Consider the following 24,197-nt stretch of genomic DNA (forward strand, 5'->3'; position numbering starts at 1 on the left):
TCCCATGAAGCAAGGCATTTGGACCCACGGCAGAGTGCACCTACTGTTGAGAGAGGGACATTCTTGTTATAGACCAAAGAGAGCTGGAAAGAGGAAGGGAGTCTGTTCCCATATACATTGTGGGCGCCAATCTGAGTGCTCTCAACTTGGTTATTGTAAAAAAAAAAGGGGGGGGCTGGAGAGATGGCTCAGAGGTTAAGAGCACTGACTGCTCTTCCAGAGGTCCTGAGTTCAACTCCCAGCAGTCACATGGTGGCTCACAACCATCTGTAATGAGATCTGGTGCCCTCTTCTGGCCTGCAGGGATACATGCAGGCAGAACACTGTATACATAATAAATAAATAAATATTAAAAAAAAAAAAGTAAAGAAGGAAATTCCTGGACTGACAGATACTACTGTGCCTCATCAGTTGGGACCTAAAAGAGCTAGCAGAGCCCGAAAGCTTTTCAGTCTCTCTAAAGGAGATGATGTCTGCCAATGTGTTGTCAGAAAGACCTTAAACAAAGAAGGTGAGAAGCCCAGGACCCAAGTGCTCAAGATTCAGTGTCTTGTTCTTTCCTTTGTCCTGCAACATGAACACCGACGTATTGCTCTGGGAAACACAAGGAAGAAGCTGCGGAATACGCTAAACTTTTGGGGCAAGAGAATGAAGACAAAGAAAACCATCAGGAGCAGAATGCCAGGAGATGTAGGCGGTCCTTGCTGGGAGAACTAGGTCTGGGTCCAGTAAAAACTAAGTCTTTAGAGGAACAAATAAATGACAAGGACCCTGAAAAGAGAAAAGAGTGGATGACGTGTACAGTTGAAACCCCCTGATTACACAAAGGGAGGAAGGCTCATGTCAGTCAGTCTAGACTGATGCTCATCTTTGCAAGATGCTCAAATAAGCCCTGTTGATTTCAGTACTCTGAGTCTCCAGTGCTCTTATTATGAAGAAGGATTGTTGTTTCTCATGATGTGGTTAAAGTATGTGATATCCTGGAATGAAATGTTCTGTCAATATGTACTGTGAACATGTGCCAATAAAATAAAAGTACTACTGCACCCAACAAAAATGAGAGAGGAGGATTCCCGGCCTCTGAGGTCAGACTATTTCTCTTACTCTTGTGACATCCCAAGATTTGGTGCTAACAATGCTTGGGTCTGCTCCCCAGCTCCTTTATATAATTGCAGAAAATTGAGGAGACTATGACCATGCCCTGTTTCTATGGAGACATCTGTGATGACACACACTGCTACCAGGAGCCTGTAGGACAGGAGCATTGGAAGCTTGTCTTTTCTGGCTTGGACACCTTTGAAGGTTCAAGCTAAGGTTGACTTCCCCTCCATAACTGGCACTGTGCACAGGAGCAGCAGGCCTGTGTGGTCGTTCAGGCTGACCTTCTGTCTCTGGTTCTGTCTTCTCAATGAAGAAGGAGAACTTCCCTGATGAACTCAGCTTGCCATCCCCCCAGATCAGCAACGGCATGGTGCTGCTTCAGAGTGTGGCCAACCGGGGCTCCCATGGGCCAGAGAAGAAGCTGCAAGACCGTCATAGACCCAGCAAGTCAGCCCAGGCCGTTGGCCGCTACTACCGCAAAGTGGTATGGGGCTGGGTGCAGTATCTCTAACTTCCCAGCTTGGCCACCATGGAGCTAGCCACTCCTCTCTCTTCCTGAAGGACCATGGGAGCTGTCAGTCAGCAGAGCTTGGTACATGCTTATTGGCAATCTGCCACACAGAGCCCAGGAGGCCTGAGGACTGCAGCTTCTGGTGGGGCAGAGCCCTGGGCTGGCCTTGCCCAACTTCTTGAAAGACTTATTACCTCCTTCCCAGAGGCCCTAGGCTTTCCTGGGGAGATAGCTATGTGGAGTAGTTGACTTCCCCCTCTGCAGATCTTGGCTCCTGCTTGGTCTCGTCAGCCAAGCCCAAAGGAGGAAGTCAACTCCAAACCCTGAGCAAAGAAATCCTGTCTGTCCTGAGTGTCAGAGAGGAAGGTGAAAATGAGAGAAAGACCCAAGGAAGGGAAGTCCAGATGGAAAGATCACCTGCACCCTCCATGCACCAGGGGAGTCAGGGATGGCAGTGGCAGGCTCACTGACTTCCTAGTTAGGTGCTGAAAACCCAGCCAAGGGTCATCTCTAAGGCGGGGCTTTCTGGGATGCTTTCCAGTTGGCCAGGGAAGGGGTGGCCCTTGCCACCAGTGACAGCATAGACAGCACCCCTGCAGCCATCCTGAAGGCACAGCCTAAGCATCTGGTCTCACTCTTTCTCCTGCCAGAGCCAGCTTAAGAAGCTCACTAGCCCTAATGGCTTTGTGTCTGAAATGGAAGAAATGAGGAAGGCCTTTCTCATGCGGCCTGGATGCCCCCAGTTCAGTACCAGAGCCACATCTGTGTCTCATATGGGTAAGACCACCATCCCCCAAACCACCAAGGGTGACTGGAGCAACCTGCTACCTCCTGGAACCCTTCAGGCTGTAGGCAGCCACTGCTCATGTGTCTGAAATTCTCTGTGGGAGCACAGAGTTTTTGTGAGACCTGTGCTGAGGCTGGGGGAGGGCCAACCATAAAGGATAGAAGCAAGATGGCAGCCTCCTCATCCTCATGATTGTTTCCTTCTTGTTCCACTGTTAAAGTGTTGGGGTGGGAGAGGAGAGGGTTGGAACTTCCAGAAGCTTCTGTGAAGAGGCTCTTAAGTCTACAGACACCTCAGTGGGAGCGAACACCCCAAGGAGTCCGAGAAGCCTTCTGTCTTGCTCCTCCTTGTTTTGCTGAAGCACAGGAGTGCACTTGGTAGCCAACCAGGGAAACATCATTCAGAGTCAAGGCTACATCCCAACCTCTTGGATCCCTGACCTGCTTTTGTCCCATGTCCCCAATACCAGCTTGGGGACTTGTCTGTGAAGTTCAGCAATAGCCAGGCACATGCTCCACTCCCCAGGGAACTGTGGGATTGCTGGAGGGTGGGTTGAGGGGCCACAGAGTCTAGGCTGCAGGGTCTGTATCTGCATTCTCTCACAGGTACCACCATCAGTCTGCTCAGATGATACACTGTGATCAGATGGGTAAAAAGACAGAGCCTGTGTTTTGGTGGAGCCCAGGGTTCAGTCCCATGCCTCCATCAGGAAGACTCATTTGTTCCTGGCCTCATGTTTAAAGATAATGTGACAACCTTGACCCTAGAGATCCTGGGACAGGGGGACTTTTTGTCACACTTCCTGGCACCTTGCACATTCCAGGTTCTGCCACCACGGTTGATCTGCCCAGGGACACATGTACCAGCTCTGGGACTTGGAGGATGACTGAGGACCAGCCCCTGGACAGGCTGGGCTCTGCCACCAGTGTGGATGGTAAGGGGATCCTGGAGGCCTCTGCCTTCATCTGCTGGGGCCCTGAGCAATAAAGGTGCTCCCCAGGGATGCCTGATGTGCCCTTATGGAACTATTCCTAGGATTGCCTGCCTCTCAAAAACTCTGAGACACAGGTTACCCAGAACTCTGCTCTCATTGATGGAAGACAATGTCTTTGGCTGAAATCTGTGTCCTCTACCTTCTCTGTGCTCTTTACTTCCAGCCCCCTGGGTACCACCTACTTGAATAGAGAAATAAGCTTTCATTTGCCAGAAGGTGAGATAAACATAATTTCAGATAATGCCTGTAGTGAACAACTCCCTCCAGGATTAAGAAGGTGAAGAACCCCAAAATCTAAAGTGAGACTCTAGGGTGCAAGAGGGCTGGGTCATGGGATCAACAAGGACAGTAGCAGATGGCTTCCTGTCCTGACTCTCGGGCTCTCATTCCTCCACCCTGGGATTTGGATGGGTCCTTGATGCTCGGCCACTTTCCTCAGTACATTCCAGGTGGGTGTGGGCAGATGTGGCGGTTTCAAGGGCTATACATAGGCTTCTGGTCGAGGAGACAGAAAAACTTTAAGATTTTAGTTTGGCAGTGGGAGATAGATCACTGGACAGACGCTGGCCTCTGAGGGAAGGTACGGATAGTGTCGTGGAAGATCCTACAGCGCATCCCCAGGGAAGAATCCAGCTGCCCTCTGGCCTCTGCTTCTCCACAGGGCACCTCTTTTCACTCAGCAAGAGTGCTTGTGAGCTCAACTACTCACGGAAGAAGAGTGAGCCCCCAGCCACAAGTCCCACCAGCCCAACCTTGGTCAAGAGGTCCCAAAGAACCAGAATGCCCTGGTACATCTCAGTCATCCATGAGAAGGTAGGGTTCCACGCCTGGCCCTGCATCCTGCCCACCCCACAGGGGACTGCTGTTCTACAGTCTGGCTAACTGTAGCCTAAAATGACATCTGGACACCCTACTTTGGCTACTAGGAATCCAATGATTCACCTGACCTGCCTCCTTCCTTTTCCTGGTGAATGGCACTTTAAGCCGGCATAAAACTTGTGTGTGTGGCCATCAACCATTCGGTACACCCTTAGCCCAGAATTCTCTGTAAGAGTAGGTTCTAACAATCTGAGTTAGAGGTCAGCAAATGCCCAGAGATTTATGTATGAGCTAGCACATCCTGGTGGGATTCTTTCTTTAAAAAACAAAAATAATAAATTGATGCTTGTGAGACTTGAGTGCACAACTCACTTGTCTTAGAATTCTGTTGAAATTTGGCATTCAGGTTATTCTGACCTTTTTTTAAAAAATTCAGAAGCTCTTCATCTAAGCTTTGGGAGATTCTAGGGTGTCGCTGTTCCCCAAATTCTGAAGACTTGTTTTTCAATCCACCTGTTGCACCATTCTGCTTTCTGGGGCTCAAATCCTGGATCTTTCATGTGCTTATAGCCCCAAACCTTCTATTTTTTTTATTTTGAGACAGAGTCTCACTGATTTGCTCAGGATGGCTTTGAACTCACTCTACAGCCCAGGAAGACCTTGAATTGACAATCCTCCTGCCTCAGCCTCTCAACTGAGTTGGGATTCCATGCTTACAAAACAGATAAGTTTTAATAAATCACAGGTTTCATTTCCTCACAAGGTAGGTGTTTCCTCTTTTCTTCTTCCTTCAGTTAACATGCATTTAGGAAGTTTCCTGCAGCAGAAGGGAGCCACACCATCACTGCCTGTGGCTCCTGCAGGAGCAGCCCCTTCATTCCCGATGTCCCTGACTCCTGTTGTGTCTCTTTTTGATGGGCTGCTTTCTCTGTGCTAGGCCTTCTCTCAGTGTTCGCTCTAGGTTGTGCTGACTTTCTCAAGTGTATGCTTACGATTTCTATGTCATGAATTCATGTGTTCATGCACATGTGTGCATGTGTGTGTAAAGGACAAAGGTCAACCTTGGATGTTGTTCTGGGAGTGCTGTCTTCCTTGTCTTTTGAGACAGGATCTCTCACTGACCTGGATCTCACTGATTAGATGAGGCTGGCCCCAAGGATCTGCCCATGTCCATCATTCCAGTGCTAGGATATACGTGTGCCCCCACTTCTAACTTTTTTTATGTTGAGTTAACTTTAAATTATTGGCTTTAATAGAGTGAGACAGTTTTTCATTTTGATTTTATTCGTATCATCTTTTTAAATAAATTATTCATGTGTATGAGTGTTTTACCTATGTATGTCTATGTTCTATGTGTGTATGGTGCCTATGGAGTCTGGGGAGGGCACCAGATCCCCTGGAACTGGAGTTACAGAGGGTTGTGAGCTATCATGTGGGTGATGGAAATAAAATCCTGGTCCTCTGGAAAAACAGCCAATGCTCTTAACCATGAAGACATCTCCCGAGCCTCAACACCTATTTTACATGCACAGCAAGTACTTTCCTGACTGAGCATCTCCCCAGCTCTCATGCTTTTTTAAAAGCCAGTAGGGCTTTAAGGGAAACTCTGAACAGTTATTGAATGCACAAGGAAGAACACAATTGGACAGAAGCAAACGAAGTTCTGCAAGTCCCAGCAAGGATGGGTCCTTGACAGCTGGTATATGTGTGCTGCTGACACTATATGGTGATGTGTCCGGGAGCTCAAAAGTGTGTCTGTCCTTTGACCCAGCACTTCCACCTCTGCTATGCTGGCAAAGGTGTTCACCACCATATTGTCATTACTTACCCACACATACCGAGGGATGGCAGCAGGCCTGGCTCCACCAGGAGCTCAGATGGCATTATTAGGGGTGTCTTTGTGTCTTCTCAAAGGCCGTAGATAGATCCTCTCATATAGTGGCAAGAGCCAGCAAACTTGCACTGTGCCATCTCAGCAGTTCCCAGCAGGGAATGAGCTAGCTTTTCCCCCTGTGGTCCCCAGACTACTTGGAGACATGTGCACATGTCTAAAATCACCGTGGTCAGAACAGTAAGACAGATGTATTCTCTGGTGTTGTTTTCCCACTTTGCCTTTTTATTTTGAACGTTAAACATTGTAATAGTCACACAAATAATTCCCACATCCCTTTCACATTTTCCAATGTTACAATGTTGCGTGCTGGCTCCTCTCTCTCTCTCTCTCTCTCTCTCTTTCTCTCTCTCTCTCTCTCTCTCTCTCTCTCTCTCTGTGTGTGTGTGTGTGTGTGTGTGTGTGTGTGTGTGTGTGTGTGTGTGTGTGTGTGTGTGTGTGTTGTGCTTGTAGACATGTGCAGGTACCTGAACCCATGTGGATGCCTGTGAGAGTAGGAAGAGGACCTTGGCTGTCCTCTTCAGTTGCCCCTTGTCTTATTCCCTTGAAACAGGGTCTCTCACCAAACCTGGAGCTAGCTGGTTTTTGGCAAGGCTCATAGCTGGTCTTTCATTTGTACCCCACCCAGCACCAGGGTTCCAGGTGCACAGGATCTCACATCTGGCTTTCTATGAGGGAGGTGGGAACCCAAACTTAGGTTTGTAGGTGGAGTTCTTTGTTGGGGCCACCAGCTCCCAAATACCACTCAGAGACTTACTATTAATTATAAATGTTTGGCCGATAGCTCAGGCTTGTTGCTAACTAGCTCTTACATTTTAATTTAACCCATATTTCTTATCTATACTCTGCCATGTTGTGGTACCTTTTTTAACATGTCAAGTTAATTTTGCTTTGGTCCATGGCTCCTCACGACTCCTGAGACTCTGCCTTTCTTCTTCCCAGCATTCTCTGCCCCAAAAATCCTGCCTAGCCAACAGCCAATCAACTTTTTGTTAACAATGAGAGCAAAACATCTTCACAGTGTATGGAAGGATTATTTTACAGCACAGGTCCTCATGCTTGTACAGCTAGATATCAACCTTGCCAGCTCCACTTGCTTCTTCCTTAGATTTGATTTGTTTTTCAATTCATGCATGTGTGTGGATGGACCTGTATGTGGGTATGTGCAGGTGCCTTCAGAGGCCACAAGAGGGCATTAGATTCCCTGAAGATGGAGTTACAGGTGGTTGTGAGCTTCCTGATGTGAGTGCTGGGAACCAAACTCAGATCTTCTGCAAGAGCAGTATGCATTCTTGTCCATGAGCCATCTCACCCCCTCTTGCTTCACTCTTATCTCCTCTTTCTCCCATTCCTCCTTTCCATCCCTCTCACTATATAAACTCTTTTACATTTCCCCCCAGGACTGGGGCTTGAGCCCAGGGCCTCACCCATAGAGCAAGTGTTCTACCACTGAATGATGTCCCTAGCTCTCTTTTTATTCTTGTGAAAATTTCAGAAAGGATCTCACTAAATAGCTCAGGTGGCAGACTTTGAATTTATGACCCTCCTGCTTCAGCCTTATGAATAGTTGGGATTACAGGCCCAGATCATCAAGCGGGGAGGTCATTAATTCTTATTTCTCACACTTTTCCTGGTTTCAGGTCATCAAACTGGGAGTTCATTAATTCTTGTGTCTCACACTTTTCCCTGGTTTCTATTTTCTTGAGGCTCAACTTTTGGTTATTTTCTGAATTCTAAATTTTTGAGATGTCTATTTTTTTTATTTCATGTGTATGGATGTTTTGTCTGCATGTAAGTCTGTACACCACGGGTGTTCAGTGCTAGTGGAAGTGATAAAATGGTGCCAAACTCCTGGAACTGGAGTTACAGACAGTTGTGAGCTGCCATGTGGGTGCTGGGAACCGAACCCAAGTCCTCTGTAAGATCAGCAAATGCTCTTAAACACTGAGCTAGCTCTCCAGCACCTAAGATGACTGTTTATATTAGTTTATATTTTGCCCAATAAGCACTGCAATCTGCAATTTATTTATTTATTTATTTATTTATTTATTTATTTATTTTGTGTGTGTGTGTGTGTGTGTGTGTGTGTGTGTGTGTGTGTGTGTGTGTGTATCTGTCTGTCTGTGTCCCTGTGTGACTTTCTTCCATGTGTGTGCAGGTACCCCCAGGGCCAGATGAGGGTGTTGGCTACCCTGGAGCTGAAATTAAACATAGTCATGAGCTGCCCTGCATGGGTCCTCGGAACTGAACTCTGGTCCTCTGCAAGAGCAGTATTGAGTTGGGCATGGTGGTGTAAACTTTTAATCTCAGTAGAGGCAGGAAGGTCTGTGTGTTTGAGGCCAACCTGGTCTACATAGTGAGTTTCAGGCCATCCAGAGCTATAATTAGACCCTTGTCTCAAAAGAGGAGTGCTCATTCTTGACCAGAGACATCTTTACTCCCCTACAAGCTGGCTTTAATCACAGTTTTAGATTTATCCGAGGTGTTATGATGGCCCCACATTCCATTTCGTTCATTCATAATGTTTTCTAACTTCTCAAGTGGTTTCTTATTCAATCCACAGGCTACATAGAAGCCTACAATGTTATTTCAAATAATTTGAAAGATTTCTAGTTACCTTCCCTTCCAGACTTCTGTTTGGGTCATTTTCCTCCTATCTGAAAACCTTACTTTAGTCTTTGAGTTCATATCTGTTCGTGAAGAACTGCTTGCTGAAGATGTCTGTAATTTGTCATCTGATTTTGAAGAACAGATGGAGTTGAGATTTTTGAGAAGGCAGGCTGAGGGACCTGATAAGCCCCTTGGGGGTTATTCTTGAGTGATGTTGTCACTTAAGTGTGGGGACCACTAAGAATACAGATATCTCGAATTACAGCGAGAAGGCTGACTGGGCTCTGACACTGACCTGAATGCCTTTGCACGGGATTTAGGGTCTGCTCCCAGGACAGATGGAAAGGTTATAAGAAGCTGGGGGCATGGCTGCAATAGAGAGATGCACAGCTTGTCCCAGGGGCTGAGTGTCTGGGAGCTCCTGTCTTCTGGGTGGCTGGGGTGGGGATATTGGGGACAATTGGCTTTGCCTAGTGGCCCAGGAGCTGTCTCTGGTTTTCACATAGGATCATTCCCTGATCCAACTGGAAGAAAAACTCCAGCGTCTTTCGGTGCTGGAGACCCAGATGCAGAAGAAAGATCAGGAGATCTTGATGCTCCAAAAGGAGAAGGAAGCCCTGAAGAAGCAGCTGAGGACCCTTCTCAGAAGCAGAGGCACAGAAACATCCTCAGCTTCCGCCAGGATGGTGAGCCTTCTGACAGGTGGCCTATGGGAGGACTGAGATGTCCCCATGAGCTGCAGGCTCTGCTTCCTCTGTCCTTTCAGGTATTGGCAGAGGGCTGGGTGAGGCAGGTCCGTATGGCCAGGAATGATCCCCTGATTGGTCCAAGACATGATGTCTTTCATATCTGATGGCACAGCCTGCACTTATGTTGGGGCAGACATGAAGTCAGAGCAGGAAGGAGGTCGAGAGGTCATGGGCAGTGCCTGAGTACCTTGGGAGAAACTGCCCACACAGATGCCTGAGGCAGAGCAAATGGGACTTCTGCTCCCTATTCCCCCAAGGGCTCTTATGCAGGCATGAGAGGACAGGGCAGCTAGTGAACTACAAAGGAGCTGGAAGCTGGTCTGGTGGGGCCCAGAACCCTGTTGTCCCCCAGGGCTGCTCATCTGCAGACCATCGCTTTATTTTACCGGATGGTACTGCTTTCTTGCCCTCTGCTGTGGTTACCCATCCTCACTTAGAGAGAATGACATTCCCTTCCAGGAGGATGAGGGAGGAGGGGGGGATGTCACCTGGAGCTCCCATGGGAGCATTTGGAGAGCCTGAGGTTCATAGCAGCATCTGACAGGAACGGTCCTCTGAGGCTCCCCTGAAGCTGGGAAGGCTGAGCATGCTGAAGACCGCATACAAAGAAGAGGAGGAGCTGCAGCGCTGGATGCAGGTGTTGAACAAGCTGAAGCCCCAGGCTGTCACTCTGCAGATCCTCCTGGGGAGGATGGGTGCTAGGAGGGAGGCCACAGCGTCCCTGCCTACAGTCCTCATCTGTGGTGGCCCTCTCTAAGTGCAGATGAGCCCAGTGGATAAGTTCGATCCCCCTCCCCACCAAGAGCACAGGTCCTGGGAGGAGGAGACAAAGGAACTGGGATGCTTACTAGAGTTGGTATCTCTACCTTGTACCTGGGGACATTTGTGTGAATGCCAGCCCCTTTTCTCCCTGCCGCCCGGATGCAGGACGACCTTAACATGGTAGAGAACAGGGAGCTGCAGATGGAAGTAGGAAATGTCGTGGAGGAAAAGGGCGCTGAGGGGCCCCTGGAGGAGGCTGTAACTGGCAAGATCGGGACTTTGCTGGAAGAGGGCCCTGAGGAGGAGGAGGAGGAGGAAGCAGAAGGAGCTGAGGAGGATGAGGAAGAGGAGGTGGTGGTACAGGAGGAAGAATTGTGGGAGCTGAAGGAGGAAGAGGAACAGCGTCCCAAGAGGTCATACTCTCTGACCGAGTCCTTTGAGGAGGAGCTAATGGCCCAGCTGGAGGAGTATGAGCGAATGTTGATGGACTTCCAGAGTGAGCTGGAACTCACTAGGGCCAGATATTCCCTGGCCACAGGTAGAAAGGACCAAAGGGCTGATGCCATGGGGTGTGGGTGCTCAGCTCTGCTGACTTTGCCCGGTGGGCAGGAGAGGCGGGAGTTGTGGGTCCCTCTCCACCAGGAGTTGCATCAGGAAGGGTGACTGGGCATTCAGAGGAGCAACTGAGACCCTGGGGCTAACAGTTCTTGCTCTGCCTGCCTCCTGCCTTACTCTTAGGAGCCATCACATCTTTACAACGGCAAAACGACTTCCAAGAGTCTCAACTGCGGAAGGTCACCACAGAAAACGAGCTTCTGGAAAAGGAACTCCGTGAACGGAAGCGGCAGATCCAAGCCATGACCAACAAGGTGGCTGTGCACTCAGCAGCCCTCACTAGCCTGGCTCAGTGTGCCAAGCCAGCAGGGCCCAGTAGTCCCAGCAGCTCAGAGAGCATGGTTTTCCCTAGGAACAAAGAGTTCAAGCCCAGGGCACCAGCTGGTGGCAGCAGAGCCAAGATTCCTACTAGACTTTGTGGACAGCCACAGCCCTACTGTCCTTCGGTCTGTGTCCCTATGTCCTGTGCCATGGTAACCTTGGTTACTTCCTAAACATTTGCTGGTCCCTGATCCCTGGGCTAAATTTATCCATGTTTAGAGTCCGCTTAGTTACTGGGCTTACCCACACTTCTGTTAGCAAATGCCTGAGACAGAATATGTTATGCAGTAGGAAGGTTTATTTTTATCTAAGCTACTCCACAAGTGCCTCCCTCTCATAATCCCCCAGCCCATGGCAATGGCTTCTAAGTCTTCTAGCAAACTCTTCAGGAAACTCCATTATGACATCAGATAATGCTCCTTATAGGGTTATCTTCATTGTGACATCACGGAATGATTTCCTCTTTCCCCACGTCCTCATCTGCCTTCCACGGGGCAGGCTCTCTCCCCACCCTTTGTAATGTCATCTTATCCCACCTTCAGCGGCATTGACACCATGCTGACATCATTCCAGCAGTTACTTGAAACATACAAGAGTTCACTAAACAGTCCTGAGATTCGTGTCATGATCCTTCTCTTTCTTGACTGATGCCCTTCTGTTTTTGTGTAGCACATCTCTAGGGGTTTCTCCAGAAAGGATGTCTCTCTGCGAAGCTTTGGGGACACAAACTACCTGCAAATGCCTTGATTCTACACATTAATAGCCATCAGGTTGACCACAATTTGGAAGTCATTATCCCGCCTTACTGTAAAAGCTGTGAAGACGAAGACATTGTTTTTGTAGCTTCCAGGCCTGCTGGTGGGAAGTCTGAGGTCACCTGTGTCTTGAAGATTGTCTGTTGGAAAGCTGTGAGAGCCTGTCTCTGTCCAGGGTGTCCTGAGACCTCACAGAGTTGTGCCTTATTGCCTGGCGGAGTACCACCTCACAGGATACGGCAGGCACTTGGTGGCCTTCCGAAGTGTCACATGTCCTAGAACCGTTGTTTGCTCTGCTGTTCACTTCTTTGTTCTAGTTTTATTTCTGCTGTCGTGACAAAGCAACCTGACAGAAGCCAGCTTAGGGGACAAAAGGGTCTTTCACTCACGTTCCAGGCCGCGGTAGGTCTGCCACAGCAATGAAGTCAAGGCGGGAGCCAGAAGCAGCTAAAATTCAGTCAAGAGGAGAGAAAGTGAATGCCTGTATGCATCATGCTCAGATAGCTTTGTCTGCTCGCTCCTGCATAGTCTCAGACCCCAGCTATGGAATGGCACTGCCCATTTTCAGGCTTAGCCTTCCCATATCAGTTAAGAAGACAACTCCCCCACAGACCAACACGATCCAGACAATCTTTCATGGAGAACCTCTTCCCGGGTGTGTAGGTTGTGTTCAGTTGACAGTTAGACTGACCACCACATTCTTATCTAGATGATTATGTGTATGTGTGCATCTGCATCTGGATGAGTATGTGGGTATGAGTGCAGGTGCTCACAGAGGCCAGAAGAGGGTGTCAGATATCCTGTCGGCTGGAGTGAGCTGCTTGACATGGTGCTGGGATCTCAACTCTGGCCATCTGCAAGGGCAGCGAGTGCTCTTACACACATTCTTCCTTTCCAATTTCTCTTATGGAGCTCTGGGTCTTGGATTGGTCCTCTTGTTGTGACCTGCCATTCCTTCTTACTTTCTGTCTCCCCATCTCTTAGGTTTCCTCAGTTCCATTAGCAACTCGGCTTGGGAGTTTCTGTTTTAAATGTCCATTTATGCTTTGAAGGCTCTTTTCCTTTTTTTTTTTTTCCCAAATGCCACCCCTTTTTCTACCTCACAAGAGCACTGTCCCCTCTTTCTGCAAAGGCAGCATTAATTGGAGCTTGTTGTTGTTGTCTGTGACAAGGTCCAGATCTGAACCCCAGTGGCCTGGTATTCATGGCAATCCTCCTGCTTCTGCCTTCTTGCCCAGGGATCCCAGTATCATTGCTGCTTCAATGTCTTGCTCTTCCATTTCTGATGAGCCTCCCTTGGCCTCTATTATTCATGTTAAACTTGTTGCCCCAGGGCTGCCTGGAACCTTGGACTATGCAGGTAACTACACTGTGATCCCCAGCAGAGTGGCCCCCTGGAGAGTTTCCATCATAGACATCTCCTCTGGTCTTTGGGGTAGTCAAATTTCCTTGAAAGCTAGGGAGCCGAGAGTGTCTTGGGTAACAAGCAAAGGTTTCTTGCTCTGGTTCTGGGCCAGGAGGCTGAGAGTGTCCACACTCAGCACGCAAGGGAGGGTGGCATCTTCAGGCCTGAAACTGACTAGTCTTTACCAGTGTGGATAAAGGGCAGGCAGCTGGCAGGCCAGGGCCTAGCGTGAGTCCACAGCTCTTACTTTGGGTAACAGCTGGCCACTGACCACTGTTCTAGGAAACTGAGCTGTGCTGTCTTTGGTTTTCCTGTGAACAGCTGAGCATCTGACTTTCTCGGATCTGCAATGTTGGATGCCACTCAACGCTCTGCTTCCCATCTTCCACTGTGTCTTTGGGGCCCTTTCCTTCCTGGGAGGCCTGGAGTCAGGTCAGATGTCTGTACTCCATCTGCCCTGGGCCTGGGCCCCACGCTGACCCCACTGTCTGCCCTGCAGTTCTCCAGCCTCCGGGAGGAAAAGAAGCAGCAGGGGATAATGGGGCTCATTGAGAAGGAAAACCTCATCCTCCGACAGGTGATGGCCTGGGTATCGCTGAAGGCTGGGCTGGGCTACCATCCCTGTGGGTTGGGATACCATGATGGACAAGATAAGGCTGGAGCACCTCCACAGTTGAGTTGGGCCTCCTAATCTAGACAGCACCCCACTCAACACCCCCTCCCCAACCCACACTGGGGTCCTCTGGCAGTGGCTGGGCTGGGTTGCAGGAACCAGAGGTGCATTGCTCCCATCTTTTGGGAAGAAGTAAGGACCCACACAGGAGCAGCTCCAGCTACACAGCTAATGCTCCGTCCTTCCTGGTTCCCCCCAGCAAGTGTCTGAGTTGGAGACAGAGCTCCTGAGTCGTGATCAGGACATTGCGGAGCTGCACAGCAAAACTAGCGAGCTGCAGGCTCAGATCGACCTGAACGAAGATCACTTGAGGCGGTGGAAAGAACTCCATGATGACCTCCAGAGCCGGAATGAGACAATTCAGCAAGCAGAGCAACAGACTCGTGTGATCCTGGAGTCCTCTCAGGCCAGGGTAATGCCTGTTGCCCCCCACTGAGGGTTCAAGTTCATGGCCACCTATATCCTTACTCACTGCCCACCCACACAGACCATGTGCCCAGCAACAAGGGTTCTGGCTCATTCTGCCTCAGATTGCAACATGCAGTATAGAACTGAGGCGTGGGAAGTCGTGGAGGAGAGCGTGAGGGCTTATGGAACATTCTGGAAACACAGAGAGCAAGGGCCAGCATTGTTTATCAAGAAAGTGGGCCTTGGGTTCAGCTAGAAAAGAAGGCAGGAGGGAGGGTGATGATGTCCATGTCTGCCCTCCTTTCACCCCACCACTTCCCCGCTGCCCCTCCCCATTATCTCTCCTCCTGTTACAAGTCCTCTTATCTCTTCTAATTGATTTTTTAAATAACTCACTGAGTCCAATTAGTGCTGCTCTTATGTGAATGGCTGTGGGTTCACACACTGAGGGGCATGAACAACCAGTCAGTGATCACCACTCGAAGAAAAGTGACTCCTTCCCATAGCAGTCATTAACTGCCAATAGTTCCTCGGCTAGGGGTGGGGCCTTGGGAGCCCATTCCCCTCCATGCTGGAATTAAAAAAAAAAAAATCATGTGTATGTATGTGGGTGCCAGTTCATGTGAGCACGGATGCCTGCAAAGACCAGAAGCTTCAGATTCCCGTGGAGCCGGAGTTACAGGGAGTTGTGAACACCCCATGTGGGTGCTAAGATCTTGTCTCTGGGGGTTTGAATGAGAATGACTCTCATAGGTTCATATGTTTAAATACTTGTTCCCCAGTTGATAGAACTGCCTGGGAAGGACTATGGAGTGTTGGAGGATGGGCTTTGAGGTTTCCAAAGACTCTACCATTCCTAGTGTCTCCCTCTGCCTCCTACTTGTGGGTCAAGATGTAAGCTCTTCTGTATGTATGCCATGCTCTTGCTCCACCATCACAGACTTCAACCCTTCAAACCCTAAGCTCCAATTAAACCCTTTCTTTTATAAGCTGCCTTGGTCATGGTGTCTTATCGTAACAATAGGAAAGTATCTAGACAGAATCAGGTTCAGGTCCTCTGCAGGGGCAGAACAGGCTTCTAACTGCTGAGCCATCTCGCCTGCCAAACTATGCTAGGGTTTTTAACTGGCTTGACATTGGCCCCCACGACTGTTTTCTGATTGTCAAGGTTTAAGGGATTTACATCATAGATAATAGAGAGAGATATGTCTAAACAACTGATTGTCTGTAGAGAAGGAGTGAATTGTTAAGAGGCTTAGCCATTAAGAGCTCTAGCTGCTTTTCCAGAGTACATGGATTCAATTCCCAGTACCCACACAGCAGCTCACTACCACATGCAACTCTAGTCTCACAGGATCTGATGCCCTCTTCTGGCCTCTGTGGGTATTGCATGCATTTGGTGCACAGCCGTTCATTCAGGCAAAACTCCCATACATATAAAATAAAATTAGAGCAAAATAAACAAAAGAGAGTCTGATGTCTTCAGTGGCAGCCAGAAACTAAAATAAAAAATATTTTGTTTGTTTCACTATTTTATTTTTAAAATATGTTTTTATGAATGTGCATGTGTGAGTCTGTGTCTACATGCCTACAGAAGCTAGAAGTGGGCATCAGATCCCCTGGAGATGGAGTTACAGGCAGCTGTGTGTCCTGAGTCCTGTTAGGTGATAGGACCTGAACCCAGATCCTCTGCAAGAGCAGCAAGTGCTCTTAACCACTGAGCCATCTCTCCAGCCCTGTGCTGATATTTTAAAACCATATATAGACCTAGGAATATATCTCAGTGGTGGGGAGCTTCCTAGCAAGTGAGTGGACTTCTGGTGAGGAAGTGCACTTTTCTAGTTTAAGAACATAAAAATAAGTGTGTTGGCATGTTACAACTTCTGTGCTTCAATGTGGGGCCACCCAGGAACTGGGGTCTGATCCAGAACATTCTAGCTCTTAGGCAAGTTCCATTTCCAGCCATGACAAGCAGGAGCAAGAAATACCTTCCTGGCCTGCAGGGCTTATGGCGGCAGGGCCAGGCATCTTTCTTGGTAACAGTAGGCCATGTCTTTCACCTTTGTTCACAGCTCGAGAGACTAAGGAATAAGATCATTCAGGCTGTCTTCAGTGTCAGTGGGACCAAGAACTTGTCCACTGAGCTCTCGGACAACTACATCCTGGAGTCCCTGCAGGTGAGGGGACCTAAGCTGTGTCCACATTGCCTATAGCTGGAGGCTGAGGGAGAAGGGGACCCAAGCTGTGTCCCCACTGCCCATCGCAGAGGCTGGGGGAGAAGGGGACCCAAGCTGTGTCCCCACTGCCCATCTCAGAGGCTGGGGGAGAAGGGGACCCAAGCTGTGTCCCCACTGCCCATCGCAGAGGCTGGGGGAGGAGGGGAGCCTGAGCTCAGTTCAGAAACCCAGTTCTCACCCCAGTTACGTCACCCACACATTGTAACTCCAGGCCTGTCCTTTTTCCCTGCTCAACCAGAGGGGATCAGACCATCCCTGGGGTGGAGAGTCTGAGCTGCTCTCGGCCTCATGGAGGAGGGACACTCAGTTGCCCCTAACCCTCATGTCTGCACAGGGAGAGGGACAAGTTACCTGCGTTCTAGAAGTTCTCTATGGTGGAGCCCCCTCCATAGAAGCTGCTGGGCCAGAGTCCTGGCACAGACTCCTCCCTCTTGACCTCAGCCTTGCCAACTCCTATGGACCTAGAGTCCCCCAAAGCAGAAGCTTTAGAGGAGCCTGAGGGTGCAGGCTTTGGTGCCTGTGAACTGGAGTAATCACCACTCACTCAGCATCCTAGCTGCTTGTGTTTCTCTGAATATATATATATATATATATATATATATATATATATATATATATATTATAAAGGGGGTGAACATGGCTACCCTGAAGGTATAGGGCACTAGAGCCCTGGGGATCGCTGAGGTACCAGGCTGCTCTGGTTGGGGTCATGTGCCACACAGGATCACACCTCATTAGCAGCCACTCTGTTCCCAAGGTCTAGGCCTTGCATTGCATTGCCCACATCTCCCTCGGACTTGTGGGGAGCCTGGGTGACTGCCACCTCTGGAGGGCAGGAACCTGGGGACAGGCCTCTGGCCTTGTGTCTGCTGGTGGGGAGGGAAGAGGAACAGAAGGACAGAAGATGCCCAAGGTCCTGTGCTAGGAGTGTGAACAGGGCTAGGGTTGGGGAGGGAGCGGCCGGGCCTTCTGCATAAGATGAAACAGAAGCTTCTGATTTCTAGGCGTGTAAGTTCCCTTCAGTGCCATGCTGACTAAAGGGGTGGGCTTAGTGAAGGTCAGGTGTGAGCTGACTCCTGGGACAAGTGCATCTTCTCCTTCCATCCTGCCTACTGGGACATCAACTCTGCAGCCCCACCACAGCTCTGGCAGGGATACCACACTTCAGATGCAGAGTTTCTGGTTTGCACTTGCCCGCTTGCGGCAAGTCCTGGGTGGGTGACGGGAGACCGAGGTGTGGAGCTGGAGGCACCCCATTGGCTGTTTTTGTCCAGAAAATCATCACAGAGAGAAGTGACTTCTACAGTCAGCTGAAACAAAAAGGCGTAAAGGTACCCCCGCTGCAGCAGTCAGACATCTCCCTGCCCAGCAAGCTCAAGAAGCTAGCTTCCAAGTAGCCCTGGCTGGGACCCCAGGACGCATCCTGCCCGGCAGAGGCCAGGGCCCTGCTGGGGAAGCCACCTGTGTGGCTGCTCTGTGATAATTAAACCTTAGAGTTGGCCACTGTCTCATCTTCTCTGGTTACCTACAGGACCTCATCCTTTACACCTGAACTACCTGGGCCATGTCCCATGCCACAGCTCCCTCTCCTGGGCCACAGCCTGTTTGTGGGGAGATTCACACCTCCAGGGCCTCTCTTTCAGGCTTCACTTTGCAGAGGGCCAGAGACTGCCCCCTCCCCCCCCCCCCCCCCCCCCGCAACCCCCCACTCCTGCGCGCGCGCTTCAGACTCAACACTTCTGCCCGGGGCATGCTCTTGCTACTGGGGCCCCATTGGAAGGTGGGGAAAAAGTGGGATGGGGTAGGTGGTATAGGTGCTGAGTACTGAGTACAGCTCTTCCCAATCCACGGCCTCCTGGTGTCTGTGGTCAGGATGTTTTGACTTAAGTCTGTGCTACGTACCCTGCCGAATATAATAAAAAGCTCATCCGTCTGCGGCTCTTTACCCACATCTTGTGCATACACTCTTCTGATCCTGCAGCCGCCGGTGCACTGGGCGCCACCAGTCCAGGAGCACCACCTCTGTCCTCCATTTGGGGAGCAGAAGGCCTGGATACCGAGCTTTCTCTGAGCTTCAGCCTAACTCTGCGAGGCTGAGCAAGGACCTGGCGCCCTCTGCAGGCCTCTCCGGTAGACCGCTCGGTTCTGCAGCTCCAGCAGCCAGGGGGGTCTGCCCCTCCCCATCGGGACTAGACTTCCCGGTTCACTGCCCCCTTCCCAGCCTGGCCCCCCTCATCTCGGTCCTGCCCCTCAGACCCCGCCCCCAACCTCCGGCCCTGCCCTCGTCACCCAGGGGGCTGGAGACGCGTCCCGGGCTTGCGCAGCGGCCCTGGCGAGGGGCGCAGGTGAGACGCACTCAGCAGAGACTGCTGCTTCCCGTTGCAGCCCAGGGAGGTGGGACTGGCAACACGCCCCTACCACTCCTGTGTCCTCCGGGGCTAGAGCTTCCCTAGCTCTAGAATTCCGGAGTGGGAAGGGCTAGATCGGCCTCACTACCAAGGGCTATCAGGCCCGGAACTGCCGGCCCAGCTCCTGCTGGGACCCAGGAATACCCTTGGAACCAGTTTCTCCCTTTCCTCTAGCTAGCTGCTCCTTTCCCCACCTTTGTTTTCTTTTTTTAAGGCTTGAGGCACCAACCCTCCTACCTCACATCCTGGCTTACCCTGCTGGGGGAAGGTGGGATCCACTGACCAGACCCTGACAGCCTTTCTGAACTCCGGAGGCTTCAGTCCCCACCACGACTCGACTTTGTAAGTTGGGGGTCTCAGAGGTGCTCTGTGGGCAAACGAGTCTTATGAGCAACCGCATGTTGGACTCCTGTGTGCACACGCCTTCAGGGGAGGCTCTGGGTTTGAAGGGGCCTTGTAGGCCCTTCCCACTGTGTCTATGACGGTTGTGCAGATTAGGGTGCACAAAGCCCAGGAGAGCCTGGCCCAAGGAGCTCGATGTCCAGCCATAGATGGGTGGCAAATAACAGGATCCCACTACCTCAGGCTTGAACAAATCGGGGAGACCCTCATACTCACCACCCACTGCTCATTCCTCCCCTTCTACACGCGGGTAGGGTTTGCCGTAGATTTAGAGACAGTTAGGGCTGGTGTTGCATGGCTATCTAGGCTGCATGTGTGGTGTAGCCGCTCCGGCCACACGTAAGCAGGAAAGAGGTGGCCGCTCTAAACTCTGAAAAAGCAAAAGCTCTCCCCCTCCATTTGCTCCACCCGGCACTTTGCCCAGAGCTGGTAACACGGCAAAGGAGGCATTGGGGTATTAATCTCATCCCAGCGAGGCTGCCACCGGGGGCCAACACCCCCACTGTCCACCTAGAGGAAGTACACCTAGCTGGTGTACTCAACAAACAGAACCCTCATTTCAGCAACACTCATCACCTCAAGCTGTCAGCTGGAGCCCCACCCGAAGACACTTGTGGGGGTTAAGATGGCTCTCTTCTTCCACCCACCCAGCCTGGCATCTTGAGCTTCTGCAGAGGTTTTCTGTAGCCAACTGGCCTGCTGTGCCTTTGGGTCAGTGTGTACGGGGTTATCTAGGATGTGCTGTATTCCCATTGCCTCCGCTGCTGTGAGACAGGGTCCTGGAGATGGGTGCCATGAGGGGACACTTGGATACCTAGGACACAGGAGACCTAACCTTATCCTTATCTGACAGCCTGTACTGGGGTGTGTGCCCTGTTCCCCTTAGGTAAACAAGAGGTAACAGGAGAGGTCAGAGGGTACATGAGAGGGTTAGTCAAGTGTCCAGTGCAGGCCTGTAGGTAGGCAGGAGCAGCCATGCATGGCAACATTGTCACGGCGACTCCTCCCAACCCGCCGTCTGTTGGGGATGGCTGTCCCTGAGGGAGTCAGGGGTGGTTTAGTGATAGGAACCTTCCTGTTCTAGGCACTCATGTGGCCCTACTTCCTGCTAATCTACAATCTACAGCCTTCTGGAGCTCCTGGGCCCCCAGAATCCCTGCTTGACTCCTCTCAGGGGCAGCAGGTGGAGGAGGGGCTGAGGACAGCTGCTACCAGGCAGCTCCCTGGCTGGCTGGACTGGCAGTACCAGCCACCATCCACTGCTCATCCCTCCCCTTGCCAGCCTCTCTTGGAGGGCAGCTCCAGACCTTATCGGCGGGGCCGGGGAGGAAGACAGTTATCAGGTCCTTGGCAGCTACACTTCCCTGGTCTCTGAGGGCGGCACTGGCTGCCTCCCCTGATAAATGTCCCTCGAGGGAGGAGAGCCCCCACCCCTCAGAAGAGGCCCCAGCTGGAAAAACAGTGTCTTACATTCCTGAGGGCCAGGGCTGGGCCACTGCCCTGCCCCCTGGGTTGGAATTCCTGCTTTGCTTAGTCCTTTTGACTCGACCCTGAGCTAATTTCTAATTATCTCGGTAAGTACCGCCCCCTCCTTCCAGGCTGACCCTCCCCTGGAGGTCATCTTCAGTGAGTCTGGCCTGATGCCTGTCTTTGTCTCCACTCTGCATGCTGTAGCCCACCTCAGGCCTGCAGCATGCAGTCCCAGGAGAGTGGCGTCCAGTACAGCAGGTGGGACAGCAGCAGCCGGGATGAGGTCAGCGTGACTGCCGGGTCCAGCACTGAGGAGGCCTCATGCTATAGGAGGTAAAATCCCAGCAGGCCATGGCCCCCACTGCACTGACTGGCCTTGTCCAGCCCCAGCCCCATGACAGCCCACCCAGGTACCCATGGCTCTGGGCCTTACCTTTGGGTAGACAGGTAACTCCCAACTCCAGCAAAGCACTCAGGCCTCCGACTTCCGCTCAAGCTTTTTCCTGATCTAGCCCTCCTTTCCCACCCAAGCCCACTCAGGAACCTCCCTGTAGCCCTGGCTGGGGCTCACTGGCGGTTCTCACTCTAGGATCTCCCAGAAGCTGTGCTCGGGCAAGCTGGGGATCGCCATGAAGGTGCTGGGTGGAGTGGCCCTCTTCTGGATCATCTTCATCTTGGGCTACATCACTGGCTACTATGTGCACAAGTGCAAATAAAAGCTGCCACACTCCCACCCCTGGGGATTCCCTCCCATGTACACAGACCATTTGTACAGACACTCCTCCATATGAAGATGCCAGTGTGCACTGTCAGCACAGCTCCACATCTCCAGGACACAGGGTGGATCCAAGACCCAAGACCCCAGCCCAGGCAGCACCAGACGTACACATGCTGGAGACCAGGCTCAGCCCCTGCAGAGCTGTAGGGAACCTCCTTAGGCTGGCTCTGCACCCAGGGTGTCCAGACTCCTGTGGCTAATGCTAGGTGGGATCTTTCTCAGCCTAGGGCCTCGGCCTGTCCCTAGCTGAGGCTGGGATGAGGAGTGTGCTCTTCCCTGTGGCATCGTGCCAGGCGCCTGGTCCTCTAGGCCTTCCAGATTCCTGGTTGTGCAGGGAGGACCCTGAATAATGATGTGTCCCCTACCTATTCTTTTAGGGGACACAGACAGGGCCCCATATAGAAGGCTTGTTTCTGTTTCTGTGCAGGGCACAGAGGCCTTCTCAAACACAACATTGCATTTTTTGTTTTTTTGAGACGGTTTCTCTGTGTAGCCCTGACTGTCCTGAATCACTTTGTAGATCAGACTGGCCTTGAACTCAGATCCACCTGCTGCTGCCTCATGAGTGCTGGGATTCAACGCGTGGGTCACCTGGCATACAACATAGCAAAGTTGGCATGTCTTCAGGGATGGCCCTGAGGGAAAATGGAAGCTGGGTGCCCTACCCACTGCCTCCTCACAGGCCCCCACTCCTTAAGGAGCCTGTAGACAAATCACTGTTTACTGAAGGAACAGTGGGTGACTGTTCCAACAGTGCTGCCCAGCCAGGCATGACTTGCTCCAGGCCTGACCCTCCTCCACAGCTCTTCCTGTTTGGTGCCCTGTCTTGGAATGTGCCCCTCCTGGCTGGGCCATCTCTCAAGAACACACATAGACCTAAGGGTTAGGATGTGGTTGGACCTGTCTCTCCTTACTGGACCATGTGAGGACAAGGCCGTCAACACGTGAAGGTATTGTGGCTTCTCTAGTGGCCTATGTAGAATCTCCCTGGACCACCCCTCATCCCTGGTGTGCCGTGAAATGTTCTTGGGCTTGCAGGCCATTCGTTAGAAAACCTTGAGGGGTCTGCACCCTGAGCTGAGAGGGTGGAGGGCCCAGGAGCAGCTGCTGTCTGTGGGCAGAGAAGGGAGGCCAGATAGTAGGTGATGGGTACCAAAAGACTGAACCCATTGCTCCCAGGTTGGAAAGTCCCCTCCCTTTTGCTCTTATCACACTGGCAAGTTGAGGGGCTTGGCCAGTCTGGCCAGGGAGGGCTGGTACGGCTGGCCTCGTCCTAAGCTTCTGGTTTGGACTGTCTTGAGCTTCAGTGGCCCTCGTGGGAGAGTTTGCAGTAGTTGCTCCAACTGGCCTGGGTCTCTGCACCAGAAATCTAGGCCTCGCTTCTAACAGACACCTCTGCCCACACTCACAGGCCCCAACTGAGGCAAGACCGTGGAATGCACCCCCAGCCATGAGCCACTGCAAGACAGGCACTGAAAGGTTCCAGGGAAGGACCCCTCCAGGCCTAGTGTGGCCCTTGTCAAGAGCAGTGCACCCTGGCCTGGTAGCCCTTGGGGCAGGAGCAGGTGTGTCTAGACAAGGCAGACATGGCTGGGCCAGGATATGGGGTGCAGTGGGGAGGCGGGGCAGGGAGAATCAAGTGTGTTCCATGCAAGGGGCTCCAGTGGGGAGGAAAGGAAGTATGCAGGCTTCTCTTGGTATTCCTGTGCTCCTGGGATGACAGTGAGGGGGTGGGCATCTAGCCACATCCTGTACTCCAAACTAAGGTGCTCCCAGCCCACCCCTGGCAACCGTCCAGCATCTTCAGCCTGGAGCTTTCTGGCCAGTACTCGGCAGGGAGCTGCTTCAAGTGATCATAAGGCCATGGGACCCCCTAGAAGGGTCCAAAACCAGGGGGGGATTTGGGCTGTTCTCACATGTGAACGTCTGCTACACTAGAACTGTGGCACTATCCCCTACAGATGGGAGGCTGCTGGATGCAGAGGAAATGTTGCTACCAAGGGGTTTTATTAGTTTTATTAGAACAAAGAGGCATTCTGTTTGTATTTGTAAAAAGTTCCAAAAAAAAATTTCAATCTCACACATGGGCTGTGCTGGAGGGAACATCAGGAACTGGTGGGGGTGGGAGGTGGGCACGGGGCAGCTCCACCCTTACAGTTTGGTGAATCCACACAGAATAGCTGAGCTCTTGCCACAGCCACTCAAAGGGACCTATGAGCGGCGACTGTGCAGTCACGAGGTAGCTCCAACACCTACCAGCTTTGTCCAGACACTGCCATAAGGGATCTGGAGCTTCAGTGGTTCTGACAACGAAAGGTTCTTGCACAGCCTCAAAACAAAAACCCCAAACAACAAACCCAAACCACTGTTGTTCTACAGAAGACAAACTGTCCTTGGAGGTCAAAGACCAAGGAGAAGATGACATCAGGCAGAAAGGCTGAAGGGCCTGGTTCTCTGCTGCAGCCAGATGTTAAGGCTCAGGGCCACTAAGTCCCTTTTGC

The 24,197-nt window shown here is 51.4% G+C and overlaps 2 protein-coding genes across 3 annotated transcripts; both read left to right on the plus strand.

The window, feature by feature from the left end:
* Nucleotides 1-1,408: 1,408 nt before the first annotated feature.
* Ccdc27 (coiled-coil domain containing 27) lies at nucleotides 1,409-18,273 on the plus strand. The gene is made up of 12 exons (XM_052718420.1): nucleotides 1,409-1,585; nucleotides 2,263-2,389; nucleotides 3,223-3,333; nucleotides 4,055-4,206; nucleotides 9,220-9,399; nucleotides 10,007-10,099; nucleotides 10,390-10,762; nucleotides 10,963-11,093; nucleotides 13,820-13,897; nucleotides 14,193-14,405; nucleotides 16,474-16,578; nucleotides 17,913-18,273. Exons 1-12 carry the CDS (start codon nucleotides 1,409-1,411, stop codon nucleotides 18,033-18,035), a joined length of 1,863 nt encoding a protein of 620 aa, XP_052574380.1. The 3' UTR covers nucleotides 18,036-18,273.
* A 329-nt stretch (nucleotides 18,274-18,602) lies between these two features.
* On the plus strand, nucleotides 18,603-21,651 carry Smim1 (small integral membrane protein 1 (Vel blood group)). 2 transcript variants are annotated; one of them, XM_052717545.1, is made up of 5 exons: nucleotides 18,603-18,983; nucleotides 19,261-19,388; nucleotides 20,533-21,022; nucleotides 21,123-21,251; nucleotides 21,508-21,651. In XM_052717545.1, exons 4-5 carry the CDS (start codon nucleotides 21,142-21,144, stop codon nucleotides 21,632-21,634), a joined length of 237 nt encoding a protein of 78 aa, XP_052573505.1. In that variant the 5' UTR covers nucleotides 18,603-18,983; nucleotides 19,261-19,388; nucleotides 20,533-21,022; nucleotides 21,123-21,141; the 3' UTR covers nucleotides 21,635-21,651. The 2 variants fall into 2 exon arrangements, with proteins under 2 accessions (XP_052573505.1, XP_052573504.1); XM_052717544.1 differs by lacking the exon at nucleotides 20,533-21,022 and having other exon boundaries at nucleotides 18,617-18,983.
* The last annotated feature ends 2,546 nt before the right edge of the window (nucleotides 21,652-24,197 follow it).

This window comes from Peromyscus californicus, unplaced genomic scaffold (genome assembly GCF_007827085.1).
Source record: "Peromyscus californicus insignis strain IS unplaced genomic scaffold, ASM782708v3 Scaffold_5__1_contigs__length_169319896, whole genome shotgun sequence".
NCBI classification, from domain to species: Eukaryota; Metazoa; Chordata; class Mammalia; order Rodentia; family Cricetidae; genus Peromyscus; species Peromyscus californicus.

Coding starts and splice junctions, on each gene's coding strand:
- Ccdc27 (XM_052718420.1), top strand. CDS start 1,409: ATGAAGAAGGAGAACTTCCCTGATGAACTCAGCTTGCCATCCCCCCAG. Junction 11,094..13,819: donor TCCAAGCCATGACCAACAAG/GTGGCTGTGCAC, acceptor TCTGCCCTGCAG/TTCTCCAGCCTCCGGGAGGA. Junction 13,898..14,192: donor AAAACCTCATCCTCCGACAG/GTGATGGCCTGG, acceptor GGTTCCCCCCAG/CAAGTGTCTGAGTTGGAGAC.
- Smim1 (XM_052717545.1), top strand. CDS start 21,142: ATGCAGTCCCAGGAGAGTGGCGTCCAGTACAGCAGGTGGGACAGCAGC. Junction 21,252..21,507: donor GAGGCCTCATGCTATAGGAG/GTAAAATCCCAG, acceptor TTCTCACTCTAG/GATCTCCCAGAAGCTGTGCT.